The following is a 19,036-nucleotide window of genomic DNA, read 5'->3' as shown; positions in this document are numbered from 1 at the left end:
ATCTGTTTTTGGTCAGGATACTTTATTTTGGTCTCTCAAGAGTTTAATATTTGGACATACCAATGTTGTGTAATGAGAGGAAACAGAATGTTAACTGTGCTCCCAACTATACAAGCATACAAATAAATATCTTTCTATTTTTATAGTAATTATTGTACTCTGCTAGAATCAAATAAGTTATGCCAAATATTCTTTTATTATTTAAGCCTTACCCTGAACTCTCCAATCTGTATCATTCTGAATTTGGTCTTGATTTTTCCTTTGATAAGGTGAAGATAAATGCTCTACACACTTTCCATGACGGCTCTTAGGAGAGTGTGTTGATGACTGCATCTCTAGCCCAGCTCTTTCTCCTGAACTCATCTCTAACTATTGAACCTTCTCCTCCTTCTGTATTCCATATCTTGGTGAATACATCTCTGCTCACCAAGTCACCCAACTGGATGCCCGGGAGAAAATTAACTTCCTTCTCTACCTACAAATGTATGTTTAATCAGTCAACAAGTTCCATTGATTGCTCTTCTTGACTCTTTCTCAAAACGGATTTCCTCTTACCCGTATCCTTCACTCACTCTTACCTTACACCAAGACGGCTGCAGTGGTTTAATAACAACCCCCTATCTCCAGTCTCTAGCGAGTCAAACCATATACTGCGCTAGTCTTAGTTACCTTCTGAAACAAAACTTAGATGATCTATTTTTTGTCCTAAGGTCCTTCATAGTTCCTGAGAAAGCATCAAGTTTCTTACCTGTGACCTCAGCCTCTCTCGATCATTTCTTGCTATTCCCATGGACTATCTCTATAGGCACAAGAAAGTTACTTTATATTTCCTCATTCACGTATTGTAAAATGTATGCCATGTATTTTTTTTATATATCCATGCCTTTGCCTGACTATCCTTTCCTGCCTTATGTATCTGGAAAATTGTTACCCCTTTTTTGAAGACTCGTTTCCTCAGTGAAATTTTTCTTGAGTTCTCCCTTCTTCCAAAGACTTATTTGCCCTTTCTTCTGTAATTCCACAGGTGTGTACATGTTTATTTGGGTTTCAGTGTCTCCGCAATGAATTGAATTATTTATGTACATTCCTGTTTGACTTCCTCCTTCCCCCAGACTGTGATGCCCAGAGAATAATGATATTTCTATGGCTTGTATTTTATTAATCTTTCTATTTCCAGTTCAATCTAAAATAAACCTGATGTATAGTAAGAATATAGTAATAACTCAGAAAGTTTTCTATTAAAAAATAGAAAATACAGGTCAATGTGAAGGAAAAATAAGGAATCCCCCATAATATATATATATATATATTTTTTTTCACATGGGCAGGCACCAAAACCGAATCCAGGTCTCCAGCGTGGCAGCAGCGTGGCAGGCGAGAACTCTGCCGCTGAGCCACCGTTGCAGTGCCCAGTCCCCCATAATCTTACCACCAGCGAAAATCACTCAACATTTCCACTGTGCATATAAAACAAATGACATTTCTTTCAAAAATGAAAGCTGGCTTTATTTAGAAAATTAACCATATCCTGTGAATATCTTTCCATGTTAGAAAATATTTTAAATCATAATATTTAATACTTGTATTACATTTAATTGTCTGCCATGTTTTTATATTTAGACATTCAAGTTATTTTCAACATTTTTACACTGTAAACACTCATATGATACATACTTTTATTTCTTTTGGTAGAATCTTAGTAATGAAATGGTCTACCAAAGGACAAATCTGAGTGAAAGACTTTAGCAACTTCCCCTTTCTACCTGCCCTGGCTTGGTGCTTGGGTCTTATCATTTTCCAGGGAGGACTGAAGTAGTACTACAAATAATTGTGGGAGTAGTAGTAGGAAGAAGAGTGAGCGAAGGGAGAATGAAGAGAGACTTTTTGAAATGAATTGAGCAAAAATATTTTGACAGCCTAGAGTGTAGGAGTTTGGTGGTGTGTGGGGCAAGATTAATTTTAGAAGGTTTGCTTGTGGGTTATGAATATTTCCGAATTTGGTGGTTTTGAGAGACCAGAATCTTTTGAGAGACCAAAGATTCTGGTTGCCTTCATTTCTCTTAGATTTAAGAACAGTGGCTTCTCTGAATGCAATTCTATACGGAGTCTGACTTCAAGAGGAGAGGTGGCTGGTGCTGCTTTCTGCAATTTTCCCAAGTTTTTAAGACTACCCATCTGTATGTTTTCAAACTGTCTTCCTTCTCCAACATACCAATTTAAATGACCATCACTAACGCATGAGAATGTTGTTTTCTCTTTGATTAGATAGAATAGATGGGTGGATGTATATGGATAGATGGACAAAGAGTCTGGGAGTATTGGGGGGAGGATGGACAAATGCAAAGGAAATGGAAGCACACTATTTGTAAGCACTTAACAGCTCCCAGCTGTCTAAAGTTGTTGGCTCCATTCCAGACCATGCTTGCCAGGTAGCAAATGAAGTAAACTTTGAGTGCTGAGTACTCTATGTGTAACTGAGAGCAGGATAGATGAGCCACCTCAAGAGTTCATTAGGGTAGCACAAAATTCTCAAAATATTATGAGGCTTTTAGAGAAATTCAGACACATAAGCAAGAGAGCAGAAAGAAAACTTGTTTGATGAGAGGAATTGGAGCACAAGCAAAAGTACAAAAGAGACTGAGGAAGTCTAATAGAGTGAAAACAGAAACTGTTCCCGGCCATTGGACAAATTCAGGGTGACTTCTAGAGCCACAAAGAAGTTCATTTCACTTCTGTTTCTAGATGGCCTAAGATATGGGAACAAAAATGAAGATTTAGTACCTATAGAGTAGAAAACAAGAGTGGAGTTAATAGGGTTTTGTTTATTTTAAGATTAATAAAAAATAATAAAATAATAGTATTAATGATGGATAAAAGTAATTAAGCCATTTACACAGTTTATTGCATTCATATTTGCACAGAATTAAAGATATGCATTGAACCAAGCTGTATAGAGACCTCAGCCCATCTGAAAGCTTATATGTGCCTAAGAAGTTTACTATGTGGAAAGTGAAAATTTTGGGTGACATTTGATTGATGGTTTTACAAAGGACTAAGTTGGAAACAAAGCTAGAAATCTATGAATGAGGAGGTGTGGGGGAAAAAAGATTTCTAGAGTTAAAATATTTAGTGATCTGGTTTTAGCTCAAGAGGAAGAAACTGAGACCTAGAGACATTGAGACTTTCTTGAGCTTCCAGCTGCTTCCCGACTTGCCTGCAGCGAGGCTCCTCACTGTTTAACGCTGTTTCTATGACACTAAGCTGAGCCAAGGATGCATGAAAGATTCCAAAAAGGCAGGACAGAAACTCAGCTTGGGGCCAATTCGAATCCAAAGTTTATATATGTGAGACATAACCTCTCACAGAGTCAATATCAAACTGTTTCAAAGGCAATTTCATCAGCAGAGGCCACAAACATTACATAAATACCATGGATCAAGACATGATTCTCAACAATAACTTGTGAAATGTAGGAGTCTCCTCACACTGATATTTTGCACACACACACCCCAACACATCCCTCAGTGGAGAATTTTACTGTGTTAAACATTTGGAAAATGGGTCACAGAATACTCTGAAGTGGGATTGCTTGTCAGCAGGGGAAACAGAAGAAATGCTTCAATGGTCCAGCAAAATATACCTTCAACATATGTGGTAGGACACTGAACACCCAGCAGCAGATAGTTAATTCTGGAATGCTTAATTGTCCTTTTAGCTAAGGCTCTTGGCTTCAGCCCAAAATGAGGGTTTAATAGCTGCCACTGTGACCCAAAGAGGACTCTCTAGCATTTGATTATTTCTATCAGAACTGTAAACACTGAAAACACTCATCAGAAGCAACATTTCTGAACACCAAGGACCCTATATATAAACATATATAGTTTAGATGACTTTCTTTTGATTCTCTGACTTGTTGCTTTATGAAAGGAAGGAAGGAAGGAAGGAAGGAACAAATGAATGAAGGAAGGAAGGAAGGAAGAAAGAAAGAAATGTCTCATCTGACACAGAGTTAAGGCAGTTTGTATGGCAGAGGAATGATAAGCCGAATGTATGTTCTCTCTGCTGGCTTTTTAGGATTGGGAAGCTACTCCTGCATAATTACCTCCGGCCCAAAAAGCAAAGGTTGCTTTTCAAATCCTTTTCCAACAACTAAATTCTTCAAAGAACTAAATTCTTTGTGACACATTCTGAGAAAAAACATTGCCTTTCTTTTAATTTCCCATAACTTCTAAGGGAGTAAATCACCGTCTTCTTGTGAACTCAAACGCACACCCAAAATACTCCAGTGTGTTTGACAGTATAAGGCACTGAAGTAAAGTCTATAATGGAGAAGGGAGCAGAATCCAGATATAAGACAGCCTTTATATTCATGAAGTTAAAAACCTTCTAAGGAGAATAGCAGATATCAATACTTTGATAGAATGCAGCAAGTGAAGGCAAAGGAAACTGAGCTATCAACAGGAGGGAAGAGGTCTTTACCAGTAGCTCCTCCATCTTCCCTGAGGTAGGCTGGGGGTACAGGAGAGGGCTAGGATAAGCAGTGATTCACACAAAGAGGAAAATATCTAAGTCAATATGTTGATTTTTCTTGGAATACAATTTAACTTTTTTCCCACTCTTTCTTCAATATCTAAACTTCCACCAGTTTATGCTCATGGTTTACAGCTTCTTTCAAATTTAGTTTCTCAGTATTTCTCAGTAAGAGCTCTCTCACTGATGTGTTGATTCCTTCTGAACTTTTAACTCCCTACATCTTCAAAGAAAGAAAATCAACTGGTTTAACCAAGAAATTCCTACAGCAGAGCAAGGACAAATTCTCAGGATGACTTTTCAGTAGACAAAATTACTAGAGATGGTAGGCTACTACTGAAAAAAAAATCTAGGGAAGTTTGCTGTATTCTTTAGACTTCTAAGAACAGCTTTTCGACTCTTGCAAGGAAACTCTTGGAGGTCAGAAGAGCTTTGAATGTTTTAGGCAATACTAGATTCTGGGATATAGCCCACAGATATGAAGAGAATGGGAAGGGTGAAAAAAACACAAGAAAGAAAATGGGCAAGAAAATAGCTTTGTTCCCTGGGTATTGAATTGAATTTTCTTAAGTTTATCTTTTTATAAAAAATAATTTCCTCAATAATCAAACTTACATCTGTTATAAAGTTTTCTCCACCTTTATATCTTTAAGAAGCATTTTCTTGTTCCTCTCATTCATTCACTCATTCATCCATGAAATGCTTAATGTCTGGCACAATTCCAGCCACTGGAATATGTTGGTAAACAAAGAGTTTATATCATAGTTGAAGTAGACAACAGACATACAAACAAGTAGAGTATAATTTCAGCTACTGATAGATAATGCAAAAAAAAAAAAAACAGGGAAAAGGTAAGGTCAGACACGTAGGCAGAGGCTCAGTGTTTGCCAAGCCTTTGCTAAACAATTTGGATTCTATGCTCTTTTGATGTAAACATTGGAAAGTTTCTAGCAGAGAGTGGTATTGTCAAACTTAAGATTTTGAAGACCGATTCTGGCTGCTTTGTAGAGAATGGACTTTAGGTGGGTAAGCACAGAACCTGGAAGATTATGTAGGAGGCTGTTACAAGAGTGTAGATAAGAGACAATGATGGCTTGGACTAGTGTGGTAGCGATGGTCAGATTTGGAATATATTTTGGATATAGAACCACTGAGACTTACTAATGGAGGAATGGGCCCTCCTAAATGAAAAGAGGAATTAAATATGAGTCTGAGCAATAGGGTGGATAAGATCTCTTTGCAGAGCATTTTTCAACCTAGTTGCTTCCTAATATATGGGTATTAAGTTATGTCTTCAGTTTTGAGTACGTGTTTGTGTGCCCAGACAATGAGTGAGTATATGATGAGGAGGTCAAGTGTTGTTTGGGGAGAAATACATGAATGAGGCCCAATTTTTTATGTCTTTCAAAATCATATATCCAATTACATATTTGATATCTCCATTTGGATTTCTAAGAGACATTATAAACAATGTATCTGAGCAAAATTATTTATTCTACTCCTGGCCCCAGCCCTGCCCTTCCCCAGTATTCCCCATCTCAGTAAATGGCATCTCCATCTCCATAGTTTCTAGTAGACTGGTTTCTTCTCCACCGTAGCTGATACATCAGTAAATACTACCATGGTCCAAAATTTATGCTGAAGCCACCTACTTTTATTCACTGCTGCCAATCTATTCTAAGTCCTGAGCAAACATAACAACCTCCTAACTGGTTTATCTTGTCTCCTTACACTCTTCCTAGTCATTCTCCCATAGTAGCCTGACATCTTTCAAAACACCAAGTAGGATCAAGATGGCAGAATGAGGCTATTCAGGGCTCCAACACCCACAGAAACTTTGAATAACCAGAAGGAACTGGCAGAAACATCTTTCTCAAAATTCCAGGAAACAATGAAAGGACTAAAGTAACAGGGCAAGTGTGAAATCAAGAAAAAGACACTTTAAATTAGAAGAACCTCATAGCACCCTGACTCACCCCTTCTCTCCCCTGATTCCAAAGGGAGCAGAAGTAACCTTCACACATACACTAGAAGCATGTATGTCTCATCCACTCTGTCTGGTGATGGCCTGCGGACTCACAATCCCAGAACTTGCTCTGCATGTAGAAGGCAATTCACCGAGCTCTACTACAAAATTCTGTGGGAGTTCAGTCAAGTTGTGCTCCCTGGGGCAAGGGTTTGCTGGCTATAGGATACACAGTACAGTGCCAGAGACTGCCAGGAAACTGTTTCCTAGGGAAGAGGGGGGCATATGTAATCATGTAAACAGGGGGATTCCTAGGTCCACATAAGCATACCCAAATCAAGATGCATATGCAGAAAGGATCAGAGAGGCCTTATGCTTTGGCCTGGAGCTATTCTCTAAACCCAGTGTATGGATATGAAAGAGCACTGGCACAGTGCAATTTGTAAAAACTGGGAAAGGTGTTTTCTTTTTCTCTTCCTCCTCCTCCTCCTCCCCCTTTCCTGTGAGTTGCTGGCATTCAAGGAATGCTTTGTCACAACACTAGATAGACACAAGCTTAAGGAACAGATGCCTCATAGTCTAAATTCCACTGATTAAACATTAAAATGCCCAAATATGCAGGTTTCAAAACACATAAGCAAGAAGTGATGGCCCAGACAAAGGAGAAGTCTAAGGCATTAGAAACCATGAGTGAGGAGGACCAGACCTGAGACATGCCAGACAAAGACCTTCAAAAACTGTTCCTTAACATGCTTAGGGAGATAAAGAAAAACATGGACAAGTAACTAAAGCAAATCAGGAAAATGATGCAGAAACACAGAGAAAATATCAATAGAGATGGAAATTATGAAAAGGAATCTAACAGAGCTTAAACCACTGTAACAAAAATTCCCCAGAATAGTTCAAATTAAAGTGGAGAGAAGAAAGAATCAGAAAAATCTGAAGACAAGACAACTGAAATCATTCAGTCTGAGTAGAAAAAAGAAGAACAAGAGCCAAAAAGTAAACTGAGCCTGAGGAACATATGGGACACCACCAACCATACCAATATGCCCATTATGGGAATCCCAGAAAAGAAAGAGATAAAGGAAAAAGAGAGTCTTTAAAGAATGGCTGAAAATTCCCAAATTAACATAACATGAATATACACATCTCAGATGTTCAACAAATTTCAAACAAGAAAAATCTAAATATGCCAACACCACTGCATACTATAGTCAGGTTTTGAATGTCAGAGTAAAGACAGAAATCTGAAAGCCACAAGAGAGAAGCAATGTGCACATGCAAAAGAACCTCAATAAATTGCCAATTTCTTATTAGAAACAATGGAAATAAGATGGCAGAGGTTTGACATATTTAAAGTGCTGAAAAAATAAAACTGCCAATCAAGAATTCTATATCCAGCAAAACTGTCCTTAAAAATGAGGGAGAGATTAAAACATTCCTAGATAAACAAAAACTGAGGGAGTTTGTCACCATCAGTCAGGCTTTACAAGAGATGCCAGAGTTCTGTAGGTTGGAAGGAAAGGATGCTAGACAACTGATTGAAGCCACATGAAGAAATAAAGATGTCTAGTGAGGGTGATGATATGAGTAAATAATATAAATGCCACTACTGTTGTATTTTTGGTTTGAAACTCCACTTTTTACTTCCTATAGGATCTAAAAGGTAAATGCATAAAATGTAAGGATAAATCAGCTGCTTGGGAATCATAATATATAAACATATAACTTGTGACAAGAACTAAATAAAGGTGGGGGGATGGAGGAATATAAGGATGCAGTTCATGTTATACTATTGAAGTTAAGCTGTTATCCAAGCAAATGAGATGTTATAGATTTAGAATGTTAAATTTAACCCTCATAATAACTACAAAGAAAATATCAGGGTATATGCAAACCTATAGAGACAGAAATTAGAGTACAGGCTGCTAGGGGTATGGGGGCAGCAAGAATGGGGAGTTAGTGACTACTGGGTATGAGGTTTCTGTTTGGGGAGCTGAGAAAGTTTTAGTAATGGCTGGTGGTGAGGGTGCATACTGCAATATTGGAATGTGATTAATCCCATTGAATGGCATGCTTGGGAGTAATTGAGATGGGAAAGTTTATGTTATATGTATGTTCCTAAACTAAAAAAAAGAAAAGAAAACAAAGAGCAACTAAAGAGACAATGACAATTAAATGCAATACATTGTCCCAGATGGGATTTAGCAAGGGTATAGAAAAGTTTAAAGGGATATTATTTGGGACATAGGAAAAAATTGGAGTATTTTTTCAATTTAAATTTCTTAAGCTTGATAACAGTACTTAAGGTGGTTAATAAATGAATATCCCTGTTCTTAGGAAATGTGCATGCCAGTATTAAGTGTTGAGAAAATGAATGGATAGACAGATGAGCAGATGGATGGATAGATGGATAGATAGAACGGTGCAGGCAAATGTGGCAATCTGTTAAAATTGGTGGATCTTGGTATCGGAGGGGAAATGGGAGTGTTGGAGTTCTCTGTATGAGGTTTGTATTGTTTCCGTAACTCCCTGTAAGTTTGATAGTATTAAAAAAAATAATAAGACAAAACAAAAAACAACCCACAAAATCCTTTCCTGCTTAAGATCCTCCAGTGGCTTTCCACTGCACTTAGAATAAAATCTGATCTCTTTGTCTTGCCCTCTGAGGTCCTATAAGATCTGACCAGGTCAGCCTCTCCAGCCTCACCAACTACTCTTCTCCTTCCTCGTTCTGACCCTTAAACATATCAAGCTCATAATTGTCTCAGCAGTTCTCTTATCTGCTGTTCCTTCTGCCTGGAATGCTCTTTCCCCAGATCTTCACATGGTTGTTTTCGTCTCATCATTCAGGTCTCAGTTCATATGCTCCCTCCTCAGAGAGCCCACCCCAGAACCCTCCAAGACACTCTCTCCATCCTTACCGCTCCTAGTCCTTCCAGAATTCTTATTCCTAACTAACATTTTCTAATTTATCTGTGTTCTTCCTCAAGCACTCACTGAGATTTTGTTGAACATCTGAATTCTTCTTTTGCACGGAATTTTGATAAGAATGGGACTGAAGCCCAGTATGAAGACATGGAAGCACATGTCACATCCAGTGAGCAGATAACGCATGTGATAACATTCCTTAGCATTTTGAAATTTAGAATCAGAAATATTGAAGGAACTGTAATAGTACTGGGGGGAGGGAGGACAATAAGGCACAGCCAAAGTCAAAATTAGCATACACTACAGAAATTCATGTGTGGTAAAAGGTATCCTAATGTTTACACTGCCGAGAACACTGTCTGGCACGTATTAGGTCATTAAAGAATTGTTGAGTAAATTAATAAATGAATGAACAAATGAATACACATTGGCTAAGAGCCTACAAATAATTAGACCAATGGTGAAAATGAAAAAATTGCTTTTTAACTAAAGGGGATATTTTTTATTTCCAAACTGTAGTTCTGTTGAAAGGAGGGAAATACAGTTTAGTTGAGACAGCTCCCTGTTAAACAGAATTAGCTTTGGCACTGTGGGGGGGGGGGGGCAGGGGGGAGAAGCAGACGCTTGTGTCAGGCTCCAGGACAGATGACGCCTCACTCCATTGCCCATAACAGCTCCATTGGAAAAGGCAATTAAGTCAGAGGACAGAAAAGATACTATTTGCAATTCCTCAAATAACTATGAGCGTCAACATGTTAATTTTGCATTCATTTCATTTTTCTTGACACTTGTATTCTTATTAAATGGTATACACTGAGTTATTAAACATAGCGGGGCAAATATTTGGTCTCGCCTGATTATATATACTAATATTTGTTTGTAAAAACATAGCCAATTTGGGGATAAGAGCAAGGTCAATTTACTTTATCTTCTGTTTCTTAAAATGCTAGACCAAAATGACAAGGAAAAACAGACATCTTCATATTTAATGGATATAAATACCTTTCCCGGAAAAGAGCAAGTTAAAAATACTGTGTTTAGAAGGTGTATTTAAATATTAGAAAAGTTGTCACAAACAATTAACAATCTGTTCAAGTGATTAATAATAATCAAGAGCAATGATAATGAATTTATCATTAACAATTTATAGTATGTCCCAATAGATTCTTACCAAACCACCACCAATAACAGCTATTTTTTTCTTTTGAAGGTCAGATGAATCCATAACGGCCGAAGGGTTTTTCACAAATGCTGTTGCTTCTGTCATTTAGAGAACTGTCTCTCCTGCTCACAGATTTCTCCCTGTTTTTATAGTGTCCAAAGCTCTGTAGGCCTGTGAGCCTGTGAACTGTTTGTTCCAGGTTAATTTGCTTTAACTTAGAGAATAGCATTTAACCGTTTAGTAGCCCAGAGTCAAATTGATTCAGCTTAAGAGACTTTGTTGCAATGATTTAAAAAGAATTGGCTGAATGAAGACATCACCCTTTGCCCGTTGTGCAAAATGCGGAATTTTTTAAGCACAAGTTTTATGACTTTTCTTCTTCTTTTTCTACAGCCTGAGCATGTATTCTTAGTTTCATTTGCATTCGTGATTAACCATGAGTAAGAAGACTTCCCCCATCTGAAACCTCAAAGCACTTCTCTTGAAGAGTAAGATGGCATGATTTCACAATTCATTCTTGGAGTATAAAACTTTGCTCAGAGAATTGTTAACTTTCATGGTTCTTAAGACCAATCAGGAATTTTTCCTCGCATTGTCCTCAGGTGTTTTCTTTAAAAAACTCTACCAGAGAATTTTTTTTTTTTTGCTTGGTCTTAATATTATTCTCCTGAACAACATTTTGAGTCATGTAACTAGTTATGCTTCCTTTTTTTTTTTTCATATGATTCTAGAAATCTTCGAATCTTTTTTTGTGAATTACCACTAAGGGAGATATTTAATATACTACTTCTGTAAACTTCATAGTATCTTATTTCTTTTGTGTCTTCTTTCACCACACTTTAAATGTTCATTCTCTGATTTTTGTTCATAACCGTGAACTGCGATTTCTTTCTGAGAGATGATGTGGTATAAAATAAGACCATAAATGAAGAGGCTTCTTTACCTCCTACTGGGAGAGCAGAGAATTCAGCCGTTTTTCCTGCTTAGGAAAATTAAACAGCATTTAATAGTGACCCCTTGTGGATAAGTATAATTAGAGTTACTTGAAAACTGTTAAGTATATATTTTTTATTTTGAATGCGTATTATCTGCACCTGGTATGAAATTCAAAAGACACAAAAGGGCATATGATGAATAGTCAACCTTCTACTTTTCCTTGACCACCTATTTTTCCTGCCCGGAGACACCCACTGCTCTGGTTTCTGGGCTACCCTATTCGTCTACAAGCCTACATGTTTCTTTCTTTCTTTTTTTTTCCTTTTTCTAATATAAATGGTAGTAAATTTTATACCCTATTCTGTACCTCAGTTTTTTCATTTTACTTCATGTCTTGCGAATTCTTCAATGTTAATATGAATGCCTCATTCTTTTAAAAAAAGCTTTATAAAATTATGAATTTTTTTTACTTTACTTTAATTATTTAATTTACAAATAAAATTTGTAAAACTTAAATGTTCAGTGTAAGAACTCGTTATAAAGCAAGCACTCATGTCACCACCACAGAGGGCTAGAAATAAAATGCCAACAGAACCCTGGAAGTCCACCTGTTTCTATCGCCTCTCAGCGTTCCCCCACAGAGATAACTGCCATCCTGGTTTAATACTTCCCTGCTTTTATTTATAATTTTCCCTCCATTCGTGCATCTCTAAAAATGTATGGTTTAGTTTCGACTGTTTTGAAATTTATAAAAAATAGACTCATGCTGTTTGTAATTCTTTTCTGACGACTTGCTTCTTTTTCTCAATATTATGCTTATTAAGATCCATCTATGTTCTTGCATGTAGCTCCAGTTCATTTCTTTTCATTGCTGGATAGTAATTATCCACTCCATTGTTGATGGGCATTTAGGTGTTTTCCATTTTTTGATATCATGAATAATGCTGCTGCTATGCCCGTTCTTGGATATGTCATGTAGCACACATATGTATGGGTATATCCAGGATTTATATACTGGTTATGTATATTTTTAACCTTCCTGGGTAAACACATTTTACCTGGAGGTATGGCCCAGAGTGGCATACTAACTTTCATTTGATGCTGGGATAAAAATTTCTGTTGTATCACATTTTTACTAACGTGTGTGTGGTTAGAATTTTTACTTTTTGTCAATCTGCAGGTTGTATATTATGTTTCATTATCATTTAAATTTGCATTCCTTAGACTACTAATAAAGTTGAGCAGGCTTTCACTCATTTATTCACAATTTTTTTTGTTTAGTGCTCATTTTTCAAGTTGTTTATATTTTTTAGGTTGACATTGGCTGTGAGCTTTAATAATTATATATATTTCAAATAACTACTTCTACTCTGTAGCTTGCCTTTTCATGTTTCTAGTGGTGTCTTTTGAAGAAAAGATAATTTAACATATTCAAATTTATCAGTCTTTTCCTTTGAGGTTAGTGCCTTTCATATCACTTTATATCTTTTTTGTCTCATATCTTGAAGTCATGGAGATATTCTTCTATGTTATTGCTGTGATTTGACTTGTGTTCCCTCCAAATACATGCTCAATTCTAAGCCCCAGGCCTGTGAATGTGAACGAATTTGCAAGTAGGATATTTGAAGATGTTACTAGTTAACATAAGGTTAAACTGGATTAGGTTGGGCCCTTCAACCAATGTTGACTGGTGCCCTTATAAGCAGAGGGAATGGAACATAGTAAGGCAGAGGCAAAGAGTGAGAGGGCCATATGACTGAGGCACATATTGAGAAGAACACTGTAGATGGCTGGTCACCCACCTGGAGACAGGGAGAAGCATGGAACAGTCTCCTCCCTAAAAGGGAGTATGACCCTGCCGATACCCCGATTTTGTACATCTAGCCTCCGGAATTGTGAGATACTAAATTTCTTTTGCTTCAGCCAGCTTGTCTGTAGTACTTTGTTTAGCAGCCCTGGTAAACTAACAGTTATCGTCTAAAATATTTATACTTTTCCTTTCGTTTCAGGTCTATAATCAACATGGAGTTAATTTTTGGTCAATTTTGTGACATTAGTCCAAAAATTTCATTTTTTTTCCAAATGAAATTTCCGTTGCTACCTTTGTTATAGGTCAAATGTTCATTTATGAATGGGTCTGGTTCCAAGCTTCTATTCCATTTCATTTCTATTGTACGCTTGACTATCCAAGTACCAGTTCCACAGTCGTAATTGCAATAGTTTTTTTTTTGCTTGCTTGTTTTTTCCATGTTTTTAAAATTAAGTCATAGTTTACAGATTGTAAAAATTCACCTGTTTTTGTGTACGGGTTTGCAAGTTTTGACAAATGTATATAACCATTTAACCATCACAACCATTCGGATATAATATAGCTTCATCACTTTTCCCCTCCCCCCATGTCCTTTTATAGTCACCCTCCCCATTCCAGTCCCTGGCAACAACTGATATGTTTTCTTTACATATGTATATATATATGTTTAATTAATTAATTATTATTATTATTTTTTCGTATGGGCAGGCACTGGGAATTGAACCTGCGTCTCTGGCAATTTATTAATTTTTTGTATTGTGAAAAATAACATATATATAAAAAAGCAATAAATTTCAAAACACACCTCAACAATTGGTTGTAGAATAGATTGCAGAGTTTGGTATGGGTTACAATTCCACAATTTTAAGATTTTCCTTCTAGCTATTCCAAGACACTGGAAACTAAAAGAAATATCAGTATAATGATTCAGCAATCATATTCATTTGGTAAATCCTTCTCTGTTATAACTCCGCTTTCTCCTTTGATCTTTCTCCCAATCTTTAGGGGCATTTGGGCTATGCCCATTCTAACCTTTTCATGTTGGAAAGGGTTGTCGATAATATCAGATAGGGGTATGGAACTAGTTTGATGTTAGGAAGAGGCTGGCTCCTCTGGGTTTCAGGACTTATTTGGCATAGGATCCCATCTGGAGGTTGTAGGTTTCTGGCAAATAGTTACAGTGCATGGAGAATCTCAGATAGAGCCTTAGGTGTTCTTTAGGGTTGGCAGGAATGGTTTTGTTTGGAGTTTGGCAAACCCTGATAAATACAATATCTAGCTGAAACTTACATAAGAGTAGCCTGCAAAGCAGCCTCTCAGCTCTGTTTGAACTCTCACACTCATTCACACCTTATTTGTTACAATCCTTTTCCACCTTTTGGGCAAAAGGACATTGTTGATTCCACGGTGCCAAGGCCAGGCTCATCCCCAGGAGTCATATGTCCCGTTGCCAAGAAGACTTTCACCCCTGGATGTCATGTCCCACATAAGGAGAAGGGTAACGATTTTCCTTGCAGAGTTGGGCTTAGAGAGAGAGAGAGAGGCCACATCTGAGCAATAAGAGACCTTCTAGAAGTAACTCTTAGGCGTAACTATAGGTAGGCTTAGCTTCTCCACTACAGAAATAAGCTTCACAGTGCAAGCATCAAGATTAAGGACTTGGCCTATTGACTTGGGAGTCCCTAATGTTTGAGACAGTATCAGGGGTTTTCCCCGTGGTAAAGTTTAATAGTTCCATATTTTTCTCAAGGGACTTTGCCAATACTTTTTAATTATCTGCTCAACATACTCTGGGATATATCTGTGCATTTCATTAAGCTATATAGAATCACAAGCCCACGTTTCCATTCTGTGTGTTTGGGTTGTTTAAATAATCTATCCAGGCAGGTTGAGTTAGATTATACGCTACAGAAAATTTAGGTTTTGAACGAAATAAACCTGTCTTCCTTCAGTCTCATAGAGTAGGCGAAGTTCTAAAATGCAGAAATGTCCTCTTTATCCCTGTAATCTGAATTACCTCCTAAACCTCGTCTCAATTATGGCATTAGATATCTATCTCTTTTAAGAACTACTTCCTGGAGGCTCTGACCTGCTCCAATCTGGGATGGCTGCCTTTTATGCTAAGTACACAGTTGTCATATCCTCATCTGGGGAATTTCCCATGGCTATCTCCTGTGTTGGAGACCCTGTTTTTGGAAGCTCATGTCTTACACTCTTTCTTGGTTTACTCCCTAGTTTTGATGGAGCACATTCTCCAGGGTTTTTCTGAAAAAAAGAGTATATGGGAGGTAAATTTGTTGAGAATTTGTGTATATGAAAATACTTTTATTCTATCCTTACTCTTGGTTTGGCTGAGCATAGAATACTACGTTGGAAATAATTTTCCTTCAAAATTTTGAGGAAAAACTTTCTTCTAGCTTCCAGTGTTGCTGTTGAGCAGTCTTATGGATTCTTCCACATTTGTATACATTTTTTTTTTTCTCTCTGGAAGCTTCTCGGTTCTTTTCTTTGCTCCTAGTGTTCTAAAACTTCATGATGACATGATTTATTCTGAACTGTGTTTCCCATTGTTCTAGGCATTTGGTGAATTTTCACTCTGAAAACTCATATCTCTTCTAAGATTTTCTTGAATTTATTTGTTTAAAGGTTACTTTCACTTTGTTTTCCAATATTATTCATTTCTCCATTTTTAAAAAAGTTTTCCTTTCTATTTTCCATTTCTTTCCATTTTTGTTCTACTTTCTGGGAGACTTTTCTAGCTGTATATTCTGATCTTTCTACTAAGTTCCTCTAGGGAACCCTCTAGTAATCTCCTACGTTGGAAGGTATAAATATAATGAAAATATTTTGATTGATAAATCGCTAAAAATTTCGTCAATAAGATGTTGAGATTAGAACAGAGAAAGAAGGAAACAATTTCTTTTGTTTACTTGTCTCACATGGCAGGATATAGAGTTTCAAAACGTGAGCAGAAAGCAACGTAAAAAAAACAAGCTGTAATGTCAACAAGAAAAAAGCAAGTCAATAATAGTATCAGACAAAGTTCAAGGTATTAAGAAAAAACAACCCTCTAAGCAAATTAAAAACATTTATTTTACCTAGATAAAATGTTGTATCCTGAAATGAAGATATAGAATGTCAACATTTGTTTAAAGGCTCCTAATATATTTTCAATATTAAGTAAAGAAAATAAATTAACTCAGCCAAAGTGTCCCAAATTTCAGACATTTTCAAAATATGCTTTATATTTTGTTTCAATTGATATACGTTTAATTTAAATTTTAAAAATGGAACTTTATGTTGCTACTATATATGGAAAATCAGTATTATTGATACATAGAAGAGAAATACACAGATAAATATGATAAAAGCACACATAATTAAATTCTAGCCGGATTCTATACATGCTGAAGAACTATAGCCAAAGATAAGTCTTTCCCTCTTTTTTTACAAGAGGATATTAGCAAGTGTTAGAAAGATGTAAAATATCCACCAGCACCTATGGAAAGGAGATTCTCTTCTTTATTAAATGGGAAAGACTTAACTCGAATTAGAAATGAGATAATATGCCATGTTATTTAATGTTACATTTCGGTGCCACTTATAATCATCCGGGTACGGAGAGTGGTTTATAGCCAACCCTTTGGGAAACGCTGAACTTAGTCAGAAGTTGGAAAAAGAAACACAAAATAAACCAAAAGAAAATAACAAGCAAAAAACCACATTCAAAAACAGAAAAAAATAAGTTATCAAAGCTATGATTTGATTTCTAAATAATTGTCATGAGAAACTGTGGCTGCTCCCTCTATGGCCTTCCCTTTCTCTGTCTGAATTTTATTCATATTATAAAGGACTCCAGTTACGTTGAGCCACATCTGATGTGAAATAACCTCATCAAAAGATCCTACTTACAATGGATTCATACCCACAGGAATGGATTTAAATTTAAGAACATGTTTTCTGGGGGCACATAACTCTAAACCGTCACAGGGATGGCAATTAGACTCACGTGTGGCAAGGTTACACCATGGAAGAGTGTATAGCATAGAAGATATTGTAATGATCGTCTGTGGAAAGTAGAATCTGCCACAACCTGTTTATTTTTTAAACTACTATTCGCATTCATTCCGAAATGCCAGGCATTGTTTTCTGAGAAAAATGAATAATGACACAGAAAATGAATCCCACAACATGTCTGCAAACAGTTAAGCTCTGGGGCTAGTTGGATGATATTGAACATCAATTTTGTTTTCTGTAAACAGAATAATAATAGGACCTATCTTGTAGGGTAGTTGAAGTGTTAAATGAATGAGTACATGTAAAATGCTTAGAAAAATTTGTGGGACCTAAAATGTCCATAGACGATTGTTTAAAAGGATTAAAATAGCCCATTTAAACAAAGGCCTATTTGGATTTTTAAAAAGTTATATTGTGTGGTAGAAACAGGAGATGCACTTAAACAAGATGAAAAAATTGTCTTTAAAAAATGACAACTGAGGGTGCATGGGTGGTTCAGTGGTAGAATGCTCGCCTTTCATGAGGGAGACCTGGGTTCGATTCCCAGACCATGCACCACCACCCCCCGCCCCCCGCAAAAAAGATAACTATACATCAGGCAAATAGAAAGCTGGTATAGAAATATCAATATTAAAATAAAAGAAATTTAAAGTAACAAGTAACAATAGAAATGCCCAATGAAGAGAGAGAGAGACAACAAAGAGAAAATACGAAGCAATCATAAACTCATATTCAGTGAAGCATTTTGTGTAACAGCAAAACATTAAGAAACCAGATCAATAAAACAGTTTCTATCATGCGATGGAACACTATTACACGAAAAAAATCATTAAGAAAATGTGATAAATAAAATGTGTTAAAATTCATTCGATGGATACTATTAAGTTAAAAAAAATCATGGCTAGAGTTGAGTTATAGAACAGTAAAACTTTAATTTTTTAAAACCATTATTTCAATATCAATACATGATGCAGAAAATGCACAGGTGAACTGAAAGTCTACATATGAAAATTATCATCGTCGGGAAGATGGGGAAGGGAGTGCCACTCAATTTTAGCAATATTTTTTCTTTTATTTTACAAGGTATATGAAGCAAGTACATCAAAATGTTAGCATTTATAATGATGGTAGTTGCTAGTAAATGTTAGTTTTTATTATTTTCTGTCAGACAGATAACAACAATAACAATATTATCTCCACATTAATCTTAAAAGTGTTTGCCTTTAATAGGGAAAGTGTAAACATAAGGGATAGATGATTCATTATCTTAAAAAACTAGCACGGTTGTGGGTGGGCCACAGTGGCTCAGCAGGCAGAGTTCTCCCCTGCCATGCTGAAGACCCAGGTTCGATTCCTGGTGCCTGTCTATGCAAAAGAAAAAAAAAAAAAAACTACCGTGGTATCTTTTGATTCTGAATTTTTTTCCTTCACACTGAATTTCTAACTTCTAAATTGTCATTGATTTCACTTTTTCATGAAGTATATTAGTAACTTATAGGCCATCATTTACCAGAGGGAAAAGCTATAGAGATGTCAAGAATTTGAGTGAGTTTTCTGGGGTGTTTTGATTATAGTTAAACTATTAGGGGCTATCATTTAAATTTTCATATTTTAAATATGCGTCAAAATTCATAAGCTACAAGGTAACCTAAGTAGCGTTACCCAGAAGTTTGACAGAGCA

The 19,036-nt window shown here is 36.4% G+C and overlaps 1 protein-coding gene across 2 annotated transcripts in view; it reads right to left on the bottom strand.

Moving 5' to 3' along the window:
* The window catches only part of KMO (kynurenine 3-monooxygenase), a 64,360-nt gene extending 53,452 nt beyond the window's left edge, over positions 1 to 10,908 (bottom strand). For both annotated transcript variants that reach the window (XM_077168457.1, XM_077168458.1), the window contains exon 1: positions 10,602 to 10,908. In XM_077168457.1, the coding sequence (XP_077024572.1) occupies positions 10,602 to 10,697 (96 nt within the window). In that variant the 5' untranslated portion in view covers positions 10,698 to 10,908. The remainder of the gene's footprint in view (positions 1 to 10,601) is intronic.
* Positions 10,909 to 19,036: the final 8,128 nt, after the last annotated feature.

Source organism: Tamandua tetradactyla, chromosome 7, assembly GCF_023851605.1.
Source record: "Tamandua tetradactyla isolate mTamTet1 chromosome 7, mTamTet1.pri, whole genome shotgun sequence".
In the NCBI taxonomy this organism is placed as follows: Eukaryota; Metazoa; Chordata; class Mammalia; order Pilosa; family Myrmecophagidae; genus Tamandua; species Tamandua tetradactyla.
The sequence above is the reverse complement of the archived record's forward strand: the minus strand, read 5'-3'. Positions and strand labels throughout refer to the sequence as shown.